The sequence below is a fragment of the Gracilinanus agilis genome, chromosome 3 (assembly GCF_016433145.1).
Source record: "Gracilinanus agilis isolate LMUSP501 chromosome 3, AgileGrace, whole genome shotgun sequence".
In the NCBI taxonomy this organism is placed as follows: Eukaryota; Metazoa; Chordata; class Mammalia; order Didelphimorphia; family Didelphidae; genus Gracilinanus; species Gracilinanus agilis.
Genome location: NC_058132.1, coordinates 85,780,713 through 85,806,467, shown reverse-complemented (window position 1 = coordinate 85,806,467; position 25,755 = coordinate 85,780,713). Strand labels below are relative to the sequence as shown.

General features: G+C 44.0%; 1 protein-coding gene across 1 annotated transcript in view; it reads right to left on the bottom strand.

The window, feature by feature from the left end:
• The window catches only part of DCHS1 (dachsous cadherin-related 1), a gene marked incomplete at its 5' end in the record, with an annotated part of 56,843 nt that extends 31,088 nt beyond the window's left edge, over positions 1–25,755 (bottom strand). The window contains 7 exons of the mRNA XM_044668789.1: positions 399–495; positions 762–955; positions 3,859–4,902; positions 6,360–6,596; positions 7,062–7,293; positions 7,394–7,582; positions 24,595–25,755. Coding sequence (XP_044524724.1) covers positions 399–495; positions 762–955; positions 3,859–4,902; positions 6,360–6,596; positions 7,062–7,293; positions 7,394–7,582; positions 24,595–25,755 — 3,154 coding nt within the window. The remainder of the gene's footprint in view (positions 1–398; positions 496–761; positions 956–3,858; positions 4,903–6,359; positions 6,597–7,061; positions 7,294–7,393; positions 7,583–24,594) is intronic.

The window sequence follows — 25,755 nt, the reverse complement described above, 5'->3', positions numbered from 1 at the left end:
TATATATATATATATATATATATACACAAATACAAACATATATATGTATAGATAGGAAAATTCCCCCTTATCCCCAATAGTTGTAAGCTGCTCAAAAGCCAGGATTGTTTCATTTTTATGTTTGTCCCTCCAGCTCGCATCAGCATGCCTGGCCCATGGGAGGTGATTAATAAATGCTTACTGCTTACCCCATGGCTGACCTCCTGTTTGCTCACAGCTCGTCCTGACCCTCTCATGCTTGGGTCTGGTGTGGCTCAGCCTCTCCTGAACCAGGAACCATATTGCTTACAGACCCAGAATTCACACAGCCCAAACCCCAGCCTGGCTCAGACTCAGGCACCCGGCTCAATCCCCTGCAGCTTCACGCTGTTTGGTCCCCACAAGCTCTACCCTCATACCTGTCACACTGTACAGGATCGTCCCATTCTCGCCTTCATCTGGGTCCTTTGCCTGTAGGCGTGTGACAAGGGTTCCAGGAGGGATGCCTTCCAACACCTGATAAGACATGGACACAAGCTCAGCCCTGACTCTAGGGTCCCAACAAGAACCACGCAGGGACCCCTCATCTTCTGACATCGAGCACCCAGAGCCCACCCTTCTTAGCTCATTGAGCCTTTCCCTTTTTCCTTGGCCCAGCATAAGTACCTTCCTTAGCCTCATGAGGATCCTTCCTCATCCCCTCAATGAGGAGCCCCCATCCCTCTTCCCCTCCGAGGAAGCGCCTCTCCTTCTCTCGTGTATGAGGAACACCTCTATCTCACCTGCACAGGAAGCCCCCCACCAGCTGCTCCCAGGGTATGTAGGAATGTTGGGCTGTTGTCATTGAGGTCCAGAACCATGATGTGCACTGTGCCTGTGGTGCTTCGAGGAGGAACACCGCCATCTTGCACTTGTACCAGGAGCTGGTAGCTGCTCTGCTGTTCACGATCTAGGCTTCGGCGTGTGGTCACTTCCCCTAGGGAAAGCAAGAGAGAAGAGAAGTGAGGGGCTGTAGGGACTTGGAGAGCCTAGGCCCAGGGATTTGAGTGGGGCAGAGTTGAGATAACTAATGGGGCTGGGACCGATGTTTTTGATGGAGACAGCATTCAGAGAGTTGAAGGGTACTCTTCCCTTGGAAGAGGAAAAGTCCAAGGGATCAGGGAATTGGGAAGCAGAGTTTTGAGAGTCTGGGGGAGCCAGAAAGCCAGAGAACTAAAGGGTTAGGGCTCAGGGCTCTTATGATTTGGTTCAGAAAGCTAGGGGCCCAAGACTCAGAATGATGGGGGAATGCTATTTGTTTATGATTATTCAGCGTGCTAACTGAGCTATCTAAGGAAAACAAGGAAGAACAGGAAACTCATTGCCCAATTTAGATTTTTTTTTTTAAAGATATGACCTCCCAGTGAAAACAAAAGCAGTCACTCAGAGTGAATATAAGAATAGAATAACCCATAACAATGCCATCAGGGCACTGATACGCAGCATGAGCTAAGGCTGGTAATAAATGCCATGAAAAAGTAAAAATGTATTTATTTATTTAGGTAACATTCAGTGCAAAAAGTTCAAAAATAGGACAGGACCACTTGCTTGGGTAGCTAAAACTTTGGTGATGAAAGAAACAGAAGGCGAAACATTTTGCTTCTGTTTTTTCTTACAGGGATACTGATTTTTGAACTGGGAAAGACAGAAGAAAAATGGTTAATGGGGAGCTGAAAAGCCAGAAAATATGAAAATGGCTAGCTATCCTTAATGAGTATAAACTACTAGGCCAAGACATCCTTAGAGGCTGAGAGAACTTATAAACATAACTGCTGAGTCACTGTCCTGGTTTGTGAAAATAGGAAGATGGCAAGTTGCTCAAATGCTAGTCCTGAGGGTTTGAATTTGATTCCTAGTAAATTTCTAGAAGAAATAAAAAGAATGGCTTATAATAATTTAGAAAGAAAGCAGTAATATAAGAATCAGTATGGCTTAATCTAAAATTGGTCATGGCAGATTTATATAATTTCATTTTTTGACAGGGTTACTATATTTAGTGTTTATAAACATAAGTAAAGCAGAGAAGACCATTTAGGCATACTATAACTGGATTTTGGCCAAGCATTCTACAAAACATCTCATCATACAAAAATATTATTAAATAATTAAATTTAATTTTTATATAAATATTAAATATAGACAACATGTAGAAATATAGGATAGATGACAGAGTGATTAAGTGGACTTAAACTGGTTCTAGTACGGTATAAAGGGAAGAATCTTCGATGGGGAGTCAGAGTACCGGGGTTTAAATCTTACAGAGCTACCTGTATGAGCCTGGGCAAGCCAATTAATCTCCCAGGACTTCAGTTTCCTCTTCTATGAAATAAGGAGGTTGGGGCAGATGGTCTCTAAGGTACCTTCTACATCGAAATCCTATGATCTTATGAATGAATGAATCCAAAGAGTAGCAATTAATAGGTCTGTCAGGCTGGAGGAAGGTCTTTATTTGAATGCCACAGGGATCAATCTTTTGCTCTTTAGCAGTGACTGAAAGGAAGATAGAGATGGCAGGCAGGGACAAATTTGTAGATGGCACAAAACTAGAAGAGATGGTGAACATATTAGGTGATAGAATCAAAATCCAATCAACATACTAGAGCATTGGGCAGAACCTAATAAGATTAAATTTAATAAAGATTAATATATAAAGTCCTAACCTAGGTTTAAAAAAAAAAAGCAATTGCATTAGTATAGAATTTGGAAAGTCACTGTAAAAAAAAAAACTAGGGCATGTGAAAAAAAAAATCTGTGGATTTAGTTGAATGAAAGCTCAAATTAAATCAAAAGTGAACATGTTCTTAGATTGTATGAAGAAAGATTTGGTGGCAAGGTCTAGGGAAGTAATAGCTCCGTTCTATGTATTCTGGTCTACTCAAACCACATCTAGAGCATTGTATATGGTTTAATGCATTTTAATGAAGATGTGAAGAATCAGGTGGAGTGGGGGAGTCCAGGAGAGGGCAATCAGAATTGTGAGAGGACTAGAGACCAAAATATATGAGAACCTGTCAAAGGAACTGTGGATGTAGGGGTGGGTGGGGGAAGACTTGGGAAGGGGACATTAAAGCTTTTCAGTTAAAATCCTGGAATAGTACTCACATAAAGGGGGAACCAGCTGGGCTTCTAAAGGCTTGAACTAGAAACTATGGTGGAAGGAGAGGGAGGATGGATTGGAGAGACAAAGATTTCATCTCAACAAAAGAAAATTTCCTATTGATTAGAGCTGTCTAAAAGTGAAAAGGAGTTCCCTAAGGGGTTAGTGAATTTACAGAATCATACAATACTGGAATGGGAAGGGACTTGCCAATGTATAACTGAAAAGAAATTTCTTCTACATTTCTGAGAATTGGTTATTCGGCTTTCACTTAAAGACTTCCACTATGCGGAATACACTATTCTTTGTGATTTATTTCCTATTTCTAAACATCTTCAAGTCAAAGCAAGATAACCAGTTCTCAGAGATGGTTGCAAGGAAGATCCCTTTTCAGATACGAACTGGATAAGATGAGCACTTGGGCTCCTTTGAGTTCAGAGGGTTCTACGATGAGGGCTGTGGTCAGGGTTAGGACCTCAGTGATGGAAGTGGCCAGGGGCAGGGGAAGGGGGCATGGCCCACTGGGTGCTCCATGGATGTGGAATGATTTGAACTGGATTCAATATGGGGTCAGACAAGGGCTCCTGAGGGTTTCACTTGCCCTTGGGGGTATGTGGAAGGGTCAAAGTTGCGATGAGAAGCTCCTGGGGCCTGACATGTCTGTAGATCAGTGTCTCGAGATCTGCGGGCGGCTACGGAGGGCTTAGGCTTGCAGACAGGGTCAGTGACCTCAGGAATCCTACCTGTCTGTGGGTGGATGTGAAAGGCCCCGCTCTCCTCTGGTGGCTGTAGCAGGTGGTAGGTGAGGTGTCCGTTGGGGCCCGAGTCCCGGTCAGTGGCTGTGATGTGGCCCGCTGAGGTTCCTGGTGGCTGGTTCTCAGCCACAGCCAGGAAGGTGGGCTCTTCGGTGAGGCGAGGGCCATGGTTGTTCCTGTCACGCACGCTCACCCGCACGGTGGCTGTGGCCGTCAGACTTCCCTGACCATCCCCGGCCACGGCCAGGACTGGTAATGTGTAGACCTCCCACGCTTCACGGTCCAGGGCCGTGCGGACCCAGAGCCATCCACTACGTGACTCCAGGCCAAAGGCTGCGGCCGCCCTCTCTGACTGCAGGTGGTAGGATAGGGGGGGTCCCCCCTTCGGGCCCTGTGCCCGCACCTGCAGGAACTTGGTGCCTGGGGCCGTGCTCTCAGACAGCTCCACATCATAGGTAGGCTGATCAAACTTGGGAAGCCCTCCTCCGGCCCCTCCGTCGGTCCCTGCGCCAGCCCTGGACCCCGACTCTTGCACAGCTACTCGGAGCAGGAAGCGGCTGGTCAGGGGGGGCGAGCCGCCGTCACGCGCCTCCAGCTCTAGCTCGTGAGCCAGACCACCCAGGGGCCTCACCAGATGCACATGGCCTGTGGCAGGGTCCACGGCAAATGTTCCTTTTCCCCCAGCCACTAAAGCGAAGGTGACATGGCCGTTGGTGCCAGTGTCGGGATCAGATGCCCGCAGCGTGTACACAGGTGTGCCCGGGCCAGCATCTGGAGGCAGCCACACAGTGTCCGCAGGTGAAGGGAAGGCAGGCGCGTTGTCATTCACGTCCTCCAGCAACACTCGAACTCGGGCCAGGGCAAAGGCTGGGGGAGCCCCACTGCCCGCACGCACCTCCAACTCCAGCACCGGTCCCAGGCGCTCTCTGTCCAGCGGCCGCCGTGTCCGCAGCAGTCCTGACACTCCATCCAGGGAGAAGAGGCCCTGTGGGTCTCCCCCAGACAGCGTGAGGGCCACAGAGCCTGGGCGGCCTACCAGAGGGAGGAAGAAGCTGTCAGAGGGAGATACACACAGCAAGAGGCACGGCCAGGGACGAATCTGAGAGGCTCATTCCAGACCGGCTCATTCCACCCCCAGAGCAAGGTTCTGGCAAGACACAGGAGAACGGCGACTCCAATCTGGGTAGAAAAGTAAGTGTGAGTGCGTGTGGCTGCGTGAATGTGTCTGGAATCTCAAGAGTTTCAAGTATGTGTAAATGTGCTAAAGAAATGAATATATGTGTGACTGGGGGAGGCAGGGGTATATGAGAATGCTTGTCTGCATGTGCTAGGCTGGCAGGAAGAGGCAGCAAGGCTGGGACTCCGAAGATGGTGAGTCTCTCCCCCTTACTCCCCACATCTGATTCCAGTCCCACAGCTTCTCTTAGAGCCGTCCCCTTTTCTTCTTCCACTCAGGTTCAGGTCTCTGTGACCTCTGGATCTTTCTCCCTGCCTCATTTCCTCTCCCCAGCTTCATCTCCAAACCCAGCCACCAAAAGGATATTCTTAAAGCACAGGCTGGCCGTTGTCACTCCCTTGCTCAAGAAGAAGCTCTAGTGGCCTGCCAGGCTCCTTGCTGCTAGGATAAAATACAAACCCTTTCAATGGTCATCAAAAACCCTTCATGATCTCGTTCCAGCATTCCTTACCAGGCTGATACAGATGACTACCTCACCCTCTCTAGTTCAGCCCAGCAGTTGGCTCTCTGTTCCTCACTTCTCCCATCTCCAAGTCTTTGCCCAGACTATGTGTCCCCAGTGCCTGGCTTGTAAGTCCTCATCTGCACCTCCTCTAGAATCCTTATCTCCCTTCCAAACCCAGCTTACTTGCCACCTCCTCCATGAAGCCTCTCCTGATCTTTCTTAGTTAATACTGCCCTCTCCAAACTGCTTTGTATTTACTTGGTTGATGGCCTGAATTTGCTCACAGGAAATGTGTAGTTTTTCTTGATAGAATGCAGGCTCTTTGAGGACAGGGACTGTTTTATTTTTGCCTTTAACTCGCCAGTGCTAAGCGCAGTGCCCAACAGACCTATGGCTAGAGGCCAGTGAGGTGTTGCCACAGAGCACAGAGTGTTGGATCTGAAGTTAGGAAGACCTGAGTTCAAATTCGGCTTCAGACACCTATGGGACAGTGGGCAAGTCACCTAATCTCTCCCTGCTTTGGTTCCCTCATCTGTGAAGTGGGGATGATATTAGCACCTGTCCCTCCACCCAAGGTTGTTTTAAGGTTCAAGCAAAGTAATTTCTGTAAACTATTTTGCAAACCTCAAAGCCCTAAATAAATGTTAGCTATTATATGGGCACTTCAATCAATGCTTGTGGATTTGACTGATGCAGGATAAATGTGAGTGTGTGTGTGTGAGTAGGTAACTATATTACCAAGTAATGGGGGGAAGTTAAGTACATATGTCTAAGTGTATGAGGGTGGCATCGAGGGGTATGTTTTACCTGGGGGGTGGCGTGCCCGTATGGTGCCCACATTGGTTCCCAGAGGCACATCCTCAAGCACAGAGAAGACATATTGTGCTTGCTCAAAGACTGGAGGTGCAAGAGGCCCAGAGATGATGCTGATGTTGACCTGGGCGTTGGGCTCAGCTCGAAGGCCACCAGCATCCTGGACTCCAATCTCCAGCTGCTGCACAGAGTCAGCCCGTCCAGTAAGAGGCCAGGCCACGGACACTAGCCCTGGAAACAGAAAGGGAGAACAACAGGAATAGAGAGAACACAACATACAACATAATGCCCAGAGCACAAGATTTGGAGGCAAAAGACAAAGATCATGCACCATTTTACAGAGGACATAGCAAGGGGGCATGGCATGGGAAACAAGAAAAAGCGTAAGGCATGAGATCAAAGACTTAGGGCACAGGGCATAAACATGGAACAAAAATAGAGCATAAATAAGAGAAAGCATAAGGCATAGGACAAAGGACATTGTACCAGGGATGGGAAATGAAGCTGGGAGTGAGGCGGCCAAGGCATGTACTGGGGAAGTAAGGAGAGGGCCTTGGGGTGGCCTAGGGAATCCCAATAACAGGAGGTGGTCCCAAATAGATCAAGTGGATGGGATGATCATAGGCAGCAACCTAGGAAGTCTCAGGGCCTGGGGAGTTAAGAAAGTTTTGGGATGCCAGGGTGCTGGTCTCTTACCTGAGTCCTTGTCCAGAGCGAAGAGTGGTGGGCTGTTCCCAGCTAGGATGCGGTAGGTGAGGGTGCCGTGGGGACCCTGGTCAGGGTCATGTGCACTGACCCTCAGCACAGCCGTACCTGGTGGGCTTTGGGTGCTCACACTGGCTGCATATATCCTTGGGTAGAATTCAGGCCGGTTGTCATTCTCATCTGACACAAATACCTTGACATACACAAGTGACTTCAAGCCACCCTGGAAAGAATAGGAGAGTGAGAAAGTGAGCTGAAGATATGCTCAGAGCAGGTTTGGTCCCCTGCCAGGGAAAATGCCCCTCCCTGCCTTTTCTCCTTACCCCATCCACAGCAGTGACAGTGAAGTCGAAGCTGGGGGGTCCTTGATCACGGTCGAGGCTTCGGGATGTGCACACCTCTCCAGTGAGGGAATCAATCTGGAATGGCGGAGGACCTATGGAGCTAAGCCCGGCTCCCAAAGAGTAGGAAAGGAGTCCAAAGGGGCCGCTGTCTGCATCTGTAGCAGTCACCTGTGTGTGTGTGGGTAAATATGACTTTCTTGAAGGTTTTTCTGTTGTCTTGTCTCCTCCTATGCCCATGCCCAACCAACGGCACCCCTAAAGAGAGCTAGGGCATCTGAAGCCATGACAACACATATCCTTCTTCATATGATCTGTATCCCAACCTCCAAAAACCCTCTCCCCTCATCTGCTTCCCCCTAACTTCTACCAAGAGGAGGGCAAGCTGCTCAGATGAAAACAGACCCGGAATAAAAAGATGGTACCCCATGCCCACATGATCAGGAATCTTAAGGGCTGCACATTTCTTGATTTGTTAGATTTTCCCTTAATTATTCAGCGAAGTTATTTTAACCCCAACTTTGACTGAATTAAGGATACAAAGGTTAGGGTTTCTTGATTCCCTGGCCCAGAGGTAGAGGGACTAGACAAGGTTTTCAAACCTAAAGTTAAGGTAAGTAGCCATTTGAAAGAGAAGAGGAATCAAAACCCTCAGAGATAGATGGAGTCTCAGAGCATTAAGTCAAGTTTGCATCTGAGAAGCAATTCTCTCTAAAATGCCATTCCTCCCAAAACAGAAGACTTGAGTGAAGAGAGCAGAACCAGGAGAACAACTACATTAACAACATTGTAAATCAAATAAACTGACTTAAGAGAACTCTGATCAATACACTGACCAACCACGATTCATCTCATGATGAAGCATGCAAACGCTTGTTGATTTTTGACATTGGAGAGGTGATGGATTAGGGGAGTATAAGAAGATATGTTTTTAAAACACAGTCCAATGTGAGCATTTGCTTTTGCTTATCTATATATATTTGTTACAACTGCTTTATTTTTCTTTCTTTTTAAATGATGGGGAGAGATGGCAAGAAACAAAAATTTGATTTTTGTTAGCTAAAAAAATTTTTTTAATTTAAAAAATGTAGATAATGATGACAATGACAATAAATATCTCCCAATAAATGGTCATTCAGATTCTACATGAAGACCTCTAATGAGGGAGAGCCTATTCCCTCTTAAGGCAACCATTTTCACTTTTGGATATCCATAATCAGTAGGAAAATTTTCCTTACATTTAAACTTAAATCTTTCTCTTTGAAACTTCTACCCATTCCTTAGTTCTAGAACTGAAGAGAACAAGTTCAATTCCTCCTTTTGTATCAGTCCTTCAAATCTTGAAGAGAGCTATTTCTTCCTTTCTTTCTCTCCTCAACCCCTAGCCTTCTCTCTCCAGCTCCTTCTGCAAATCCTTATATGACATAGGTTCTAACCCTCTCACCATCTTGGTTGCCCTCTTTTGAACCATGCTCTAGCTTATCAATACTCTTCCTAAAGGGCAGTGCCCAAACCTGACCAAAGATGTGTGCTTAGCACAGTGCCAGCACATAATAGGTGCTTAATAAATATTTATTCTCTTCCCCTTCTGACCAAGGCAGAGGACAGCAGTGCGTTCACCTTCCAGGTTCTGTCATTATGCCTCACAACACAACCTAGGATCTTATTCACATTTTTTTTAAACCCTTAACTTCTGTGTATTGGCTTCTTGGTGGAAGAGGGGTAAGGATGGGCAATGGGGGTCAAGTGACTTGCCCAGGGTCACACAGCTTATTCACATTTTTGTTTATTGAATCACATGGAGTCTGAAGTCCACTCGAATCTTCAGGTCTTTTATGTGAATTCCTCTGGCTATGACTACCCTATCCTTAATTTATTCAGCTAATATTTTGAACCTAAATGCGTGTCTTTACATGTATTCAGCAGTGTGCTAGAGGCAGCTCTAACTAGAGCCAATGGTTAAATTTTATCGTGAGCATTTACATCTTAGAAATAGCTACAAATCAAGGCTTGATTTATTGTTTTCATGATTATTTAGGCTTAATAAAGTGTTAATAATGCATATTAAACTTAGAATGTCTGTGTGTGTGTGGAGAGACCTTAGTTATTAAATATTTACTCTACAACCCTGTACTGTTCTATAAACATTGCTTAACCTCAGCAGGAGTGCAGCAGAAGGCTTAGGAAATGAAGTTATACCAGGCTGGAGGCTTGGTTATGTAGGCTAATAATAATACTAAAGATACCTGGGGTGTTCCTATAGCACTTTAAGGTTTGCAAAGTGCTTTAAATCCATTATCTCATTTGTACCCCAGCTATCCCTCACAGGCTTGCTTCATTCCCAAATATGATTAAACATTCTTCCTATCCATGATGTCATCTAAATGTTGAAGAGAATAGGGCAAGAGATGAACCTTTATGGCACTCTTTCTCAAGACTTCTCTTTCTGAGTTGATATTTTATTCTTTGGGCTAAGACATTATTTTTTTTTAAACCCTTGTACTTTGGTGTATTGTCTCATAGGTGGAAGATTGGTAAGGGTGGGCAATGGGGGTCAAGTGACTTGCCCAGGGTCACACAGCTGGGAAGTGGCTGAGGCCTGGTTTGAACCTAGGACCTCCTGTCTCTAGGCCTGACTCTCACTCCACTGAGCTACCCAGCTGCCCCAAGACATTAAATTTTAAACCCATCTAACTATGCCATCACCTAGAAATTTTCCATCTCTATCCCTTGGACATTAGTTTCAGGGCATGTGCCAGAAATGATTCCCAGTTTCCTGGATAGAGGAGAGGGTAGGGGCAAGGTCAACACGTTCCCAAAGAATGGAAGCACTGTGCTACAGATCAGTCGGTTAAATTAGAAGGGAAGCTTCTAATGGAGATCTAAGATTTTCCAGGCTCTGGCAGGCACTGGCCTCTCCTCACAAACTGTTTTTTGGATCAATCTGCTAAAGCAGTGTGATTCCTAGGACACATTAGTATCTACTGGGGAAGTGATGACTTGATCCAGAGTCATTAATAGACAGATGTCAACCTAGTGCAAGGTTTCTAATAGAATTCTCAGTACACCAGGGATGTGACTTTGAAAACATAGTCTGCTTGACAGTTTTATCAATGACTTAGGCACAAATGTTATGTTCATCAACTAGGCAAGTGACTCATAGTTGGAAAACATGTTTGATGATAGTCAAGATCTAAAAAGACCTCCATAGGCTAGAAAGATGGCCTGGATCTCATTAAATAAAATTTGATAACTGTAAATATAGCTAGAATTTATATATTGCCTTAAGTTTGCACAGTATTTTACAACTTTTCAGCCACAGCCAGGAAGGTGGGCTCTTCGGTGAGGCGAGGGCCATGGTTGTTCCTGTCACGCACGCTCACCCGCACGGTGGCTGTGGCCGTCAGACTTCCCTGACCATCCCCGGCCACGCTATCATTATTCTCATTTTACAGATGAGGAAACTGAAGTAGACAAATTATGTGACTTGCCCAGAATGTCACACAGCAAAGGTTCTGGATTCCATGTCCAACTCTCTATCTATCACACTACTTAGCTGTTTCTAATAGAGATAAATGTAAAGACTTGCAATCAGGTTAAAAACTCAACCATGCAAGTATGGAAGGGAAAGGCATGGCTAGACAATAGTTAATATGAAAAATACTACAGATATTTTAACTGACTACAAATCTACCTACGTCCCAGGGTTGTTGTATCAAATAAGGTATTTATAAAAGGTTTAGCACAGTGCCCGGAATATGGTAGACACTCAAAAATGTTTTTTTTCTTTCCTTCCTTCCTTCCTTCCTTCCTTCCTTCCTTCCTTCCTTCCTTCCTTCCTTCCTTCCTTTCTTCTTTCCTTCCTTCTTTCCTTCCTTCCTTCCTTCCTTTCTCCCTTCCTTCCTCCCTATCTTCCTCCCTCCCTATCTTCCTTCCTTCCTTTAGAAGACAAACAGTTTGAAGAAAGGCTGAAAGAAATAAGGTTTTTTAGTGTACAGAAGGCAGGGAGAGGGACAGTTCTCAAAAACTTCCTTCAAATATTTGAAGACCTGTCACATAGAAAAGGTATCATAATCATTTTGATTGGTTCCAGAGGAAAGAACTAGAATCAGTGAATAGAACTGCAAAGAAGCCAAATGTAGGTTTAACTTAAAGAAAAGCTTCCTAACAATCATAGGGATTCCAAAGTGAAATTGTGTGCCTCAGGTGGTGATGATTCCTTGCCTGCCTGCTATAGGCTTTTATTTTTTCATCCCTAACTTTCCATCTCATAATTAATAGTGTGTATTGGTTCCAAGGCAAAAGAGTGGTAAGGGCTAAGCAATGGGGGTTAAGTCACTTGTCCAGGATCACACAGGTAAGAAGTGACTGAGGCCCCATTTGAACTCAGGACTTCCTAGTCTAGGACTGGCTATCAAACCGTTGAGCCACCTAGCTGCCCCCCACTTTAGGCTATTTAGCAGAGGCCAAATGATTCCTTTTGTGGAATGCCAATTTGCACAGGATGGGGAAGCTAGACTAGATGACATTTAAGCTCCTTTTTCAATCTAGAATGAACTCTATTATAAAAGGGAAGAGAAAGTTTAAAAAAATCAAGTAGAAACAAACAAGTTTTCAGAACTGATATTACATTCAAAGTCCCATTGCTGGATCTGGGGATAGTCATGTGGCATTTGCTTTCGAAGACTTCTCTTTTCTACTACATGCTCTTTCAGTTTCTAAACTCGACAGTGTCAGCTGGGGACTAGAAATTCAAGAGAAATTACCTAGAACAGTGAGCCTGACAAGTCTGTCACAAGGAATCATTAATTGTCTTATGGTTAAAGCCAAGAGACTAGACTCCTTTTTGTTACCATTCTGCAGAGAAACAAGCACATGCCATATGCTTGAGCCAGGGATATATAGGATAGGAGTTGTTTTGCCTAAATTACCCCCTAACTTCAAGCATCTGGGGGTCAGAGCTTGGCTGGAGAAGAAGGTAGAGATGAGAGAAGAAGGTAGAGAAGCAGGGAGCTGAGCAGAGGTTTGGGGAGGGAGGATGGGATGGTAAGCAGTCATCCATGAGAGAAGAATGAGTGAGATGCCTCTGACCTTGAATTGTCTGATGGAATGCTAGCCCAGTGAACTAGAATAGCATGGACACTGGTGAGGCTATTTATTCTCTTTCCCCATTTAGGACCTGACTGTCATCTAATCCCTCCCAAATAGTGTCATCTACTAATTTGATTAAGCATTCTTTTATTCTATTTTTTTTAAAAAACCCTTTACCTTCTGTAGTATGAAATTCTAAGACAGAAGAGCAGCAAGGACTAGGGAACTGGGGTTAAGAGACTTGTCCAAAGTAGGAAGTATCTGAAGTCAAATTTGAACCTAGGTCCTCCCAATTCCAGGCATATTACTCTATTCACTGTGCTACCTAGCTGCCCCTCATTCCTTTATTCCTAATCATGTCTTCATTCAAGTCACTGATGTAAATGCTTATCAGAACAAAGGAAAATGCTTATCAGGACAAAGGAAAAACCTCTGAGAAGACCTTTCCCTAAGTAGATATTTGGTCCATTTCACCTGATTCTTTGGATCATCCAGCAAGTTTCGAACCCATCTATCATCTGTTATTGTCTTAGAAAACAAAATATAGGACGAGGCTTCCTTAAAAGCACCCTCAAGCACTCTGGGAATCCTTGGCTTAAGACTGGGAATGGAGAGAGTACTGATTATTCAGATATTGATCAGAAAAAGGAGAGGCTAGGAGCATAATAGTAATAATAGTAAATTATTATTATTATTCAATATCATTCTCAATTCTAATGATAATATTGATTTCCTTCTGAGACGTCCAAAGTTGGGAAGGGGTTTAGAATTGTGACTTTAGATTGGAGATACTGGGAAAATGTAAATGCTTCCTGATATTAGCCCAAAGATCCAAAGTGGCAGCTTAAACCTTCAAAAAATGAAAGGAAGAGGCAGCCTAGTATAGCCTGGCAATCACCGGGTCCAACAATCAAAGGATCTGGTGTTATATCCAACGTCTGATGCTAACTAACTGTGAGCCTTTGGGCAAGTAATTTCACTTCCTCGGGCCTCAGGTTCTTCATCTGTAAAATGTGGAGGTTGGATCAGGTGGCTCTTATGGTCTCTTTTAGTTTTTGAGCTCTGATCCTATGGTAGCCCAAGCTTGGAGTGCCCCTTGGTGGCCTATGCTATGACTGTACTTTAGCTATTCCAGAGCATTTCTTCCTAGAAAGCACACAGGGACTAATGCTTACCCATCTGTCTTTGCTTCTCCAATATCCATGTGAGGGGGATACTACCTTCAGCAATCTCATAGGCCATAACCACCCTCTACACAATGATGAAAAACATCATATCTTCCATCAGAGAGCTTGCATTCTACAGAAATATATGACATGTAAACAGTAAAGTAAATACAACATATTTTGAAGAGGGAGAAAGAAAAGGAGAATCAGAGATCTAGTGTTGGTGCCAAGATTTAAAATATCGTAATGTTGTATCTTTGACCAGGAGTGAACTCTGTGGAATCTGGCAAACATAATCATATAGACTTTAAACTTGAAAAAAAAAAAGAGAAAGGAAATTGCCTATCTACATCTACAAAACTCAATAACAAAAAGAGTGCCTACAATGAGGGAAGAAGAGCAGTGGAGAAGCCCAGAAGACAGGAGACAAAAGCAAAGAAGGTAGCTGGCAGTAGAAGCCCTATCTTCATATGTACAGACACAAATGCAGAGGATATGGGTAGCAAGCAAGAGGAATAAGACACTCTACAAAAGGAGGAGATTTGACCACACAGGACTTGATGGGATGGAACCCATGAATGAAATATGACTGGAAGGACATACTTGCAGGGAGTGCAAAAGACCACCTAGACAGAAAAGGGAAACAGATGGAGGACTTTGGAAAATAGATTATAAGACTTTCATGGATGTATAATATAGTAATCATAGAGAACTTCAGATATTTAGACATCTGCTGGGTTCTCTCTCTCTGACAAAAACCAAAACAGCTAATCATTTTTTGGCTTGCCCTAATGATAGCCTTCCACTTCAAAAGGAAGAGGAAACAATGAGGGGAACTGCCATTCTGGCTCTTATCCTCAGCGACAGGGAGGAACTAGTTAGTTATTGGAGTGGAAATGATGAAAACCTCAGAGGGAAGTGACTACAACAGTTTAGAATTTTTGATCTAAAAGAGGAAAATGAGACATAATCTGACACACTCCCTAGATTTGGGGAGGGCAGATTTCAAGAGATTCAAAATAAGAATAGGTAGGATATGATGACCTAAAATTCCATTGGGTAGGAGCAGGGCAGTAGGAGGCATCCTTAGAGAGAGGTGGGGGCTAGATGTTGGGAGAAAGATTAATTAGGGCTGGATTAAAAAATTCGGAATTTAAAGATGCTGATGAGATCACAAAAGGTGTGGAAAGAGATCTCCACCTCCAACAATATATCAATTAGGACCCATACAGCTTGCATATGGGGGGCAGTGACTTCCTCCCAAATTAAAATCCCTATACAAAGAACTACTGTGACAATCATTCTACTCTCTCTAAGTGCCTCTAGGCAAATGTAGATAACTCCCAGGGTTCTTTTCTTCTCTATGTCCTTTCGTTTGCCAAATTACTAACTTACACTTTCTTCAACCTGTGTTTGTTTTCTAACTTTGTTTCCTCTTTCTAGGAAGTCCATCCTTTTTCTTTCTCTTGTAATTCCTATCTTTTCAAGTTCAACTCAAAAGTCATTTCCATTTACTTAATGGCTCTGATCTCATTGGTGTTTCCTCCATTGTCACCCATTTGCTCCTCAATCAATCCCCTCCAGCCTATCCTAAATCTTCCATGGGAGGTCCACCCAATGTGCTGGAGACCTTTCTCTAGATCTCCTTCATATGGACACCAGGAGAGTGTATAGATGTCTATCAGTTACACTTTACACTCATTTCCTGATTGGTCCACCTTCTTTTCGGATTATACATCTCTCTTTTAATTTCTTTCTTTTTTTTTTTAAGTATTTTGTTGATGTTCTCTCTTCCTCTCCCTCTCTCTCTTTAAAAAAATACATATAATTTACTTTCCAGTGACTCCCCACTTCCTCCTTGCTGACTGAATGATAGATTGAATAGAACCTTCCTTTGTAATCAATAAGAATTAAGCAAAATAAACATAAGGGCTCATGAAACTCTACAGTAATTACAATGCTTCATTCTATACTTGTCATACATCAAGGGGCAATGTCATATAATAGCAGTTAAGGCACTGGACTTGGGAGTCAGGAAACCCTATGGTTAAATCTTGCCTCAGATACTTACCAACTGGTGATCCTGAGTAAGTCACTTAACCTCTATGCCTCAATTCCCTCAATCTGTAAATTGAGGGGGTTGTACCCTCGATCCTTTAAGATCCCTTTCAGCTGTGAATACATGATCCAATGAGCTCTCTGATGCTCTCTTTTACACCATTTCTTTTGTATACCTCTTCAGTCATCCATCCATACAGGGAAAAACAAGTTGACAAAGAAAGATCTGAAAAAATGGGTATAATCTATATCAGACTATTCACCACCTCAGGGAGTTGGGGGAGGGGGGAGAGGGAGAAAACCCAAATTTTAAAATGTCAAAAAACAATTGTCAAAAATTGTCTCGGGGCAGCTAGGTAGCTCAGTGGATTAAGAGTCAGGCCTAGAGACAGGAGGTCCTAGGTTCAAATCTGACCTCAGACACTTCCCAGCTGTGTGACCCTGGGCAAGTCACTTGACCCCCATTGCCCACCCTTACCACTCTTCCACCTATGAGTCAATACACAGAAGTTAAGAGTTTAAAAAAAATTGTTTCTACATGTATAACTGAAAATTTTTTTAAATGGAAAAAATAACTATGACCAACAAATACTGATTTAGTGTCTTACTATGTGCTGAGGCATTGTGCTAGGCTGAGGATTTAAAGACAAAAAATATAAACTGCCCTCATGGAGTTTACAATCTAGCATTGGTAATAAGTTGTAGCCTCTTCTGGCCCAACATGTGTCTTCTCCATTGTCCTCTAAATGACCTGAGGCTTTAATTCTTTGGAGAATATGTTCTTCATTGACTCAAAGCCACATATCATCACTAGAAGAACAGTTATTTCAAAGACAGACTTTTGTTTCAGAGAGAAGTTTAAGGCCGTTAAAAGCATTTCCCAAAGATAATCCAGTCTGCTCTCCTCTTCCTGCTCAACTTTGGGTCCATTTACAGAGTCTGACCAAGATTCTTGTACTACTTCCTAATTGATCAATTCTAGGGGCAGTTCATAGAACTGTATGTCATAGTCTGGACAATGGGTATTCTTTATCAACTTTATCAAGGATACCATTGATGCATGTGTAGATGCATCATATAGATTTTGTAAGAATAGGAGAGTAGGTCTATGAATCAAGTTACTGATATTTCCTCAAGTACCTTTTGGGGGTAATAATATCTGGGTTTCCCCCCCAACAACATTTGGTATTCTTTTCCTTCAGATATCTTGAAAATGAATCTTTCAACACCCTTAACATTTTGTCCAGCATAGACTTCCTTTATGCATACTTGGTCTAAGGTAGTCACTTTCTCATGTTTGTACTTTTTATTACCATTTCTACAGCCTCACACAGTACATTGGACTGTGAGAGATTAAATGTGGTGGCTCCACTTTCTTTGATTCAGTAGATTGGTATAGAACTCTTGACAAATGTTTTCCACTTTTCATTGGTTTGTTGTGCCCCTTCCAGTTTCATCCTTAAGTGCTCTTGAGATAATCTGGCTTAATTTCTCCCCTTTCCTTCCTCACCCACAGGCCTCAATCTCTCATCTCCATACCTGTTTAATGGCCATCTCCTACTTAGATTTCTTCCTCACCTCTTCCTCATAGGATTCCTCTTTTTCTTCCAAATGCAGCTTAAGCATCAATTTTTCATGAACATTTTCCTGATCATCACAACTGCTAGTGCTCTCCCTCCTACATTATCTTGTATTCCAATACTTTGTGCTCATTTATATTTACTTTGTGTATTCCTCTACATGTAATTACTGTTTCTCTATTAGAATACATGATCTTTGAAAATAAGGACTGTTTTATTCTTTGTTTATTTCTCTTCAATCCCAAGGCTTAAGACAATGCCTGTCACATGATAGGTGCTAAATAAATGTCTGTTGACTTGACAATGCTAAAAGGAAAAACCAGATGCATCAACTACCACAAGAAAGTTTTTTTTAAATAACTTAGTTTTTCCTATCTGTGCAAATGCACTTTAAATACATACATATATATATACACATATATATATAATTATAGGCAGATATTATCATTTTATTTTCTCTATTTTCTTGCCAAAAAAAAAAAGCTCACTGCATCAATTGTCACCACTTGGCCCTTTGAGGTATCTTAAAATTCCTTTTTACAAATACTGGGTTGGATCTCTTGCTGAGCTTTCTGTAGACTTATTTTTTCTCTCCACGTGTTTTTGATGGTTTGGGTGATGACACTGCTCATTATCAGAAGCACAAAATCTCTGAGTTGGAAGAGACAACCAAGGCCTCTTAGTCAATCCATACCTCAATATAAATATCTTCCAAGGCACACTTGTCAAATAGTCATCCTGCCTTTGCCTGAAGATATCTAGTGAGGGATAATGCACCAAATCCTGTGTCAGCCCATTCTACTTTGCAAATAATTTTTCTAATTGTGAGGAAGTTTTTCCTGACATCAGGCCTAAATCTGCCTCTGTAACTGCTACCCCTTGCTCCTTGTTTTGCCCTCTGAGGCTGAGTAGAATGGGTCAGAATCACAGAAGGGTAGAATTTGGAAGTTGGAAGGGACTTCAGCAGCCTAAATCATATATGAAAAACATCCCTGCTTTAACCACTGGAGGCAGTTATTCAATCTTTGCTTGAAGACTTCCAGTATGAGGGAACCCATCACTTCTCTGAGCAACAGATATGCCAGCTGAATTCCTTTTCCATATGATAGTCTTTCCAACATTTGAAGACAGGTATTATGTGTGAGCCCCCTCTAGTTTTCTCTTTTTCAGGCTGATTATCCCCATAGGTTTGTTTTTTTTTAAATCCCTTACTTTCTGTCTTAAAATCAGTACTGTGTATTGGTTCCAACGGAGAAGAGTTAAAGGTTGGGCAATAGAGGTTAAGTGACTTGCCCAGTATTGCACATCTGTGGCCAGACTTGGACCCAGGATCTCCTGTCTCTAGGCCTGGCTCCCAATCCACTGAGCCATCTGGCTGCCCCTTTATCCCCAATATTTTACTGAGTTCTTTCTATCTCCTTATCTTTTTTGTATTTATCTACATTTTTTACATATTTAAGCTTTTGGAGGGCAGAAAAGGGAGAAAGAACTCAAGAACTCACTTTTGTTTATGTATCCCCATCATCTAGCACAGTGCTTGCCACATAAGATTCAACTACCTTCCTGATGATCTAATGCAATGCTCATTAGGAGCTCTGCAATATGGGATGAAAAAATGTCTCGTTAAATGATGTTTTGGGTTTTTTTTGAACCCATGGAAAAAAAATCAACATTTTTAGTTCTTTTATTTATCATCCCAAGGAAAACCTGTAGGCCATCCTTCCCTTTAGCTATGACTTCCTTTTGTCTTCTGGTTTCATTCATAGTGCAAATGTCAAAACAAGCATGATGAATTTCCTCCAATTGTGTGTCACTGGACCAAGATCTCACATTTAGAGTAACAACTGCTGAATTAATACTTACAGAGGGTTTAAACCAAGGGTTCTTAACCTGAGGGATGTGAACTTGCTTTTAAAATAGTTAAATAGATAGATCTATTGATCCATGGATAGATAGATAGATAGAGAGAGAGAGAGAGAGAGAGAGAGAAAAGAGAGAGAGAGAGAGAGAGAAAAAGAGAGAGAGAGAGAGAGATAGATAGATAGATAGATAGATAGATAGATAGATAGATAGATAGATAGATAGATAGATAGATAGGTGGATAGATGGATGGATAGATAGATAGATCATTTCAGAAGGATCTATAGGCTTCACCAGACTGCTCAAGAAGTCCATGACACCAAAGAAATGTTAAGAAATTCTGGTCAAAATTGATTCTTAGCAAAATCTACCACCTTTACCCCCATGCAGCATTCTGCACCTAGTAGATGCTTAATAACATTTTGTTGAATTGAAGAAGACAAATACAAGAGTTAGTAGACACTGAACTTGGATCTTCCTCTGAATCTGGCCTCAAGATTATATTTTCAAAGGCTCCTTGTTACCATTGAGCACCAGCCTCTCCTCTTCAGGTTAGGAAATAGGGGGATGGAGGCATGCAGGAACTTTCTTTAGCAATGGGACAAGGAGCTCAAAGAAAAGAAAAGGAGTAGGATAGGGAACTGAACAAGGCACCAAAAAATGAAGTAGAGGATGTAACTTGAAAGACTGGAGGAACTCAAAGAGAGCAGGCCTGGCTATATTGACGTCACAAGAAGCACTAGAGAGAACTTTAACCTAAATGTAAGTGAAACTAAAGAATCAACAGAGCTTGAAAACTGACTGGCTATGAGGATCAAGGGGGGAGTCAGTCATTTGAGAAGATGATGAGACGTCAGTGAAAGGAGTAGCTGAGAAGGAGTACAGGTAGCCAAGAGGAGAGTTAAGAAAAGAAGTGATTAGGAAGTGAATCCAGGAATGAAAAATAGAATTTTGGACTTACCTCATCAAAAAATACCTTGTGGCCCTTATCAACCTTCTCCCCCAAATTAGGAGCCCCCCATTCTATGTCAGTAGATGCATAATAAATAACCAATATTAAGTAAGCTTTCTTACTATATACAAGGTATGGTGCTAAATGATAAGGAAAAAAGGAAAAATATTACCTGCCCCAAAGAAATATGGATTTTAGGGCAGGGTGGGGTGAACAACATATACCTAGTTACATACAGGGTTGAAATAACATCATTTCAGAGGGGAAGGTATTAGCAGCTGGAGGGACTGGGAAAGGTCTCTTTCAGAAGGTGGGGGTTTGAACTAACTCTTCAAGGAAGGTAAAGAAGCTGATCTCAGTGATCTTCCTTTAAAGCCTCTGCCTCAAAACTGCTGGGTATTTTTTTTTCTACAGTATAAAAATTTATATGCATATATATGAATATACACATATTATGAATATACATGCACATACATATATTGTTTGGTCATGTTGAGCTCTTTATGAACTAATTTGGGGTTTACTAGAGCAGTTTGCCATTTCCTTCCCCAGCTCAGTTTTCAGATGAGGAAACTGAGGCAAACAGGGTTAAGGGATTTGCCTAGCGTCATATAGTTATTAAGTATCAGGCCCAGCACATGCTATCCACTGTGTACCTAGTGTGCTTGCTTGCTTTCTCTCTCTCTCTCTCTCTCTCTCTCTCTCTCTCTCTCTCTGTCTGTCTGTCTGTCTCTGTCTCTGTCTCTGTCTCTGTCTCTGTCTCTGTCTCTCTCTCTCTCTCTCTCCTCATCCCCGCCTCCCCCAATATATGTACAAGTTTCCTGGAATAGAATGTAAGCTCCTTGAGGAGGACAAAGACTATTTCGTTTTCATCTCTGAATTTCCAGCTTCTACAACAGTGGCTGGCATTTAGAAGGCACTGGATAAAGGCTCTCAGATTGATTGATGGATTGATTACCTCTTTTTTCCTCCTCTTTTTTATTATTAATTTTTGATTATTACAATTCAAGAGGTGACAACTGACATATAGAACTTTAAGGTTTGCAAAGTGCTTTCTACAAGTCACCTCATTTGATCCTCTCAGTGACCTTGGGAGGTGCTGCTATTCTCATTTTGAAGATGAGGAAACTGAGACTACACGAGCTGACATGACTTGTCCATGGGTCATATAACTAGGAAACATCTAAGATGGGATTTAAATCATGCCTTGGTGCAGCTGGGTGGCTCAGTGATAAAGCACCAGGTTTGGAGGTCCTGGGTTCAAATCTGGATTCAGGTACTTCCTAGATGTGTGATCCTGGGCAAGTCATTTAGCCCTAATTGCCTAGCCCTTACGGTTCTACAGTCTTAGAATTGATACTTGTATCGATGCTAAAGCAGAAGGTAAAGGTTTGAAAAAAGAAAGAAATCATGCCTTTCTGACTCCCAATTCTACAGTCTTTCCACAGCACCACCTAGAGCCCTACTATATGTGCCAGCGGCTATTGATGGTCTATGTAAGGCATGGGAAGCACCAGGTCCAGGTAAGGCATGGGAAAGAACCAGGTCTTGGAAGCCCCTAGCTCCATGTCTAGTGATCCAGCTGGCTATCTTCTTCTTCTATTTGAATGTTCTGCCAAGACCCAAAGAGAACTGATCTCTGTTAGCCTCTCCACCTTCCCTGTTTCTTTCAAACCATCTTCCCAGAGTCCCCTCCTCCCCCATCTTTGTTCCTCACAGCCAACCAGTCTCCAAGCCCATCTTTATCGTCTGCAATATGTCTAGCATCAGCTAGAGATTAGAGAGGTGGTAGCAAAGTGGGGAATGTGCTAGATTTAGAGTCAAAAAGGACCTGAATTTAAACCCTGCCTCAGCCACTTATTGGCTATGCCTGTGTTGGTGAATCTATGGTGCATGTGCTAGAGCATGTTGGAGGGGGCTGTTCTCCTCCTTCTCTCCACGCACACCCCAGGACATTTCTCACATCACCCACCCCTCTGCCCAGCAGCCCAATGGGAGAGCTTCTTCCTTTCCCTGTCTAGGGAGCTCAAATGCAGTATGAGGGTTGCAATTTGGGCACTCAGTCTCTAAAAGGTACACCATCACTGAGTTATGTGATTCTAGGCAAGTCAGTTAACTTCTCTTGGCCTCAGTTTCCTCATCTATGAAGTGGGGATATTTATCAGTACCTTTCACTCAGGGTTGTTGAGGCTCAATTGAGGCAATGTTTAAGATGTGCCTTGTAAACCTTAAAGTGCAACATAAATGCTGGATATTATCAGCCCCTTTATCTCTCTTTCCATAGGTGCCATTCTAGTTGTCTTTCATTATCTCTTGAATTGTAATAATATTTTAATGAAATCAGGATCCCAGCACCTCCAAGATGGAAGGAACTTCAGATAATATCTAGTCTAATGTATACTGGAACAAGAATATTTTCTCCAATATTCCTAACAAGTGGTTGGTCAGCCTTTGCTTAAAGATCTCTAGGGATGCAGAGCTCATTACCCCCTGAGACAACAGCTCTAGTAGGAAGGTTTTCCTTAATGCCAATTGAGATCTATTTCTCTACAATATGGCCTGGGCTCTGCTTCCCTGACCTCAGTCTCTACTTCACATTCTCATTCATGCTTTTGACTTTGAAACTGCTTTCTCAAATAATTATAATCCCTTATCTGCTAAATCTCATGGCTTCTTCTTTGTCCTCATCCTATTTGACCTAACTTCTGCTTTTGACACTGTCAATAATCTTCTCCTGAACATAATCATGGGATCACAGGATTTAGAACTGAAAGGGGCCTAGAGGTCATCCAGTTCAAACCTTTCATTTTACAGATGGGGAAACTGAGGCCAGAGGTCAAGTGACTTGCTCAAGGTAACACAGTTCATACATGGCAGAGCTTGGATTCAAAATTCAGATCCTCTGACTCCAAGTCCAATAATCATACCTTTTTTCCTAGAATTACAAAAGTCCCCTCTATTCTGGTTCTCTGTTCACCTATCTAACCACTCAGATGCTCTTATTCTGTCCTGGACTCCCTTCTCTTTCTCTGCTCAAACTGTACCTTCAAGCTGTCTGCGAGCCCCCCTGCATTAGCCCCACAGGGAGTGAAATGCTTGCTTTGGGTGGCTGGGCAGAGGGATGGGGCATGTGAAAAATATCCTTAGGCACTGGGAAGAGGGATAATGGAGCAACTCCCCCATGCCAGCTCAGCATGCGTGCCAATACTTCACCAACACAGCCCTAATGTGTCACCTCTTGTCTGGGCTACTGTCACAATCTCCTTATTAGACTTCCTGCTCCCATTCCCCTCTCCAAACTACCCTCACCACCACTGACAAAATCTTCCTAATGCCGAGTTCCTACCAAGTTACTCTCTTGCTCAAATACCTTTAGTCGATCCTGTTGTCTCTAGGATTCGAAACACAATCCTTAGCCTGGCATTTACAGGTGTGTAAGTGGAAATTTTATATCCTTTGGACTTCATCTCCCAAAATTCTCCCCTCGTCTCAAGGTTCCTTTTTTCCCTATTTGTTTACCTGCATCTTTTACATGATTGTATATACATTTTCGGTAACACCTCTCGAGCTCTCTCTTCCATGTGAGTGGGGTTTGGTGAGCGCTCCCTGCTTTCTCTAGCTCTCTAGTTAAATATTAATAAATCCTTATAAATATTATACTTTGGAGATATTGAATATTAATTTTAAAATCTACACAAGCCATGACAATTTTGGCTCCAAATGACCCTTCTAAACAGTTCAAATTACTCCCTTTTAAATACTCTACTTTCCAGCCAACAAAAAGGTGTTCTCTCAACTTGGTATTTCCTCTCCTGTTTTGAGCCTTCCCAGAACTCTTATCTTTCTCAGTGGCTCAGTCCAGGGGTCTACCTTTGCCTTCCGTGAAGTCTTCCCCAAGTCTACAACCCTTACCCCAGGTCTATCTCCCTTCTCAAATAACCTATATTTACTGATAAGAAACAATGACCAGTTTGCTTTTTTCTTTGTATCACCAGCATGTCACAGAGTATCTATCTAGCTCACAGGATAAACTTACTTTTTTTTTTTTTTTAACCCCTAAGTAGCAATTCTAAAGTGGAAGAGTCATAAGGACTAAGCAACTAGGGTTAAGTGATTTGCCCAGAGTTACACCACTAGGTAGTATCTGAGGCCAAATTTGAACCCAAGTCCTCCTGACTCCAGACTTAGTGCTCTATCCATCTCGTGCTACCTAATGGCCGCTAGGATATACTTAATGAATGGTTATGGAATAGACTTGAAGAAGTAGGTAAAAGGAAGGGGGTCCTGAGCAGGCTAAAGATGCAGAAAGAATTATTTTCTCCTCTGCCCCCCTGGCAATTGTTAACTTAGTTCCGTCAGTGCCCACCCTTTTTTGACCATCGGGTCTGCGCCACTTTATTCCCACTGTGCCTCCCCTCCTGCCACACATCCTTCCTTCGGATTCCCCGTGTGGCTCCCCAAGTTTCTAGGCCCCACCTGTAGGAAGCAAGTGCCAGGGGCTGTGCCCTCAGGGAGGGAGGCGTTGTAAAAGGTCCTCTTGAACACGGGCTCATTGTCGTTCACATCTTGCAGGACCACGCTGACCACTGCTGTTGAAGACAAGGCAGGCTGTCCCCCGTCGGTGGCCAGCACCGTGAGCTGCGGCCGTGGCTCAAGCTCGTAGTCCAGCGGGGCGGCCGTGGTAATGACTCCTGTCACGGCGTCAATGGCGAACCACTGAGCATGGGTCCCAGGCATGATGCTGTAGGCCACGTGGCCATTGGGGCCCTGGTCAGGGTCCCGGGCAGCGACTCGGGTCACGAAGCTGCCCGGGAGCACCACTTCCGGGAGAGGCTCGGGCTGGTAGAGCGGGCGCTCGAAGACGGGTGCGTTGTCATTGACGTCAGTGACGTGCAGGACGAAGGCGGCCTCGGCGCGCAGCGGAGGGGTGCCGGCGTCGGTGGCCGTGACCCGCAGCTCGTAGGCATCTCGCTCCTCTCGGTCCAGCCGCCGGGCCACGCACACCAGATAGATCACGCTGTCCTGGGTGGTCAGCGCAAACTTCCCGTCGCCACCCTCCAGAGAGACGTTGACATGCGCGTAGTCGCCGTCGTCGGGGTCCGACACCGAGATGCGAGCCACGAGCTGGCCGGGCTGGGCACCCTCGGACACGCGAGGGGAGCCGTCCTCGCTGAGGAAGATGATGGTCATGGTGGGCTGGTTGTCGTTGGAGTCACGCACGTGCACCGTGACGAACGCCGAGCCCACCTCGGGGTGGGCGCCGCCATCCCGGGCCTGCACCACCAGCTCGTGCACGCGCCTCTGCTCAAAGTCCAGCGGCCGCTCGAGCCGCAGCAGCCCGGTGCGGGCGTCGATGGAGAAGGGGCCGTCGCCGTCGCTCTGGCGCCGATTGATCTCGTAGGTCACGGCCCCGTTGGCCCCGGCGTCGGCGTCGGCGGCAAACACCTGCAGGACGGGGCTCCCCGGGGCCAGGCTCTCCGACACCACGGCCCGGTAGCGGCTCTGGTTGAAGGCAGGTGCGTGGTCATTGATGTCCACCAGAGTCACGTCCAGCAGGGCCTGGGCCCGCCGCGGGGGGGCCCCGCCGTCGTACGCTTCCAGCCGCAGCGTGTAATGCGAGCGGTTCTCCCGATCCAG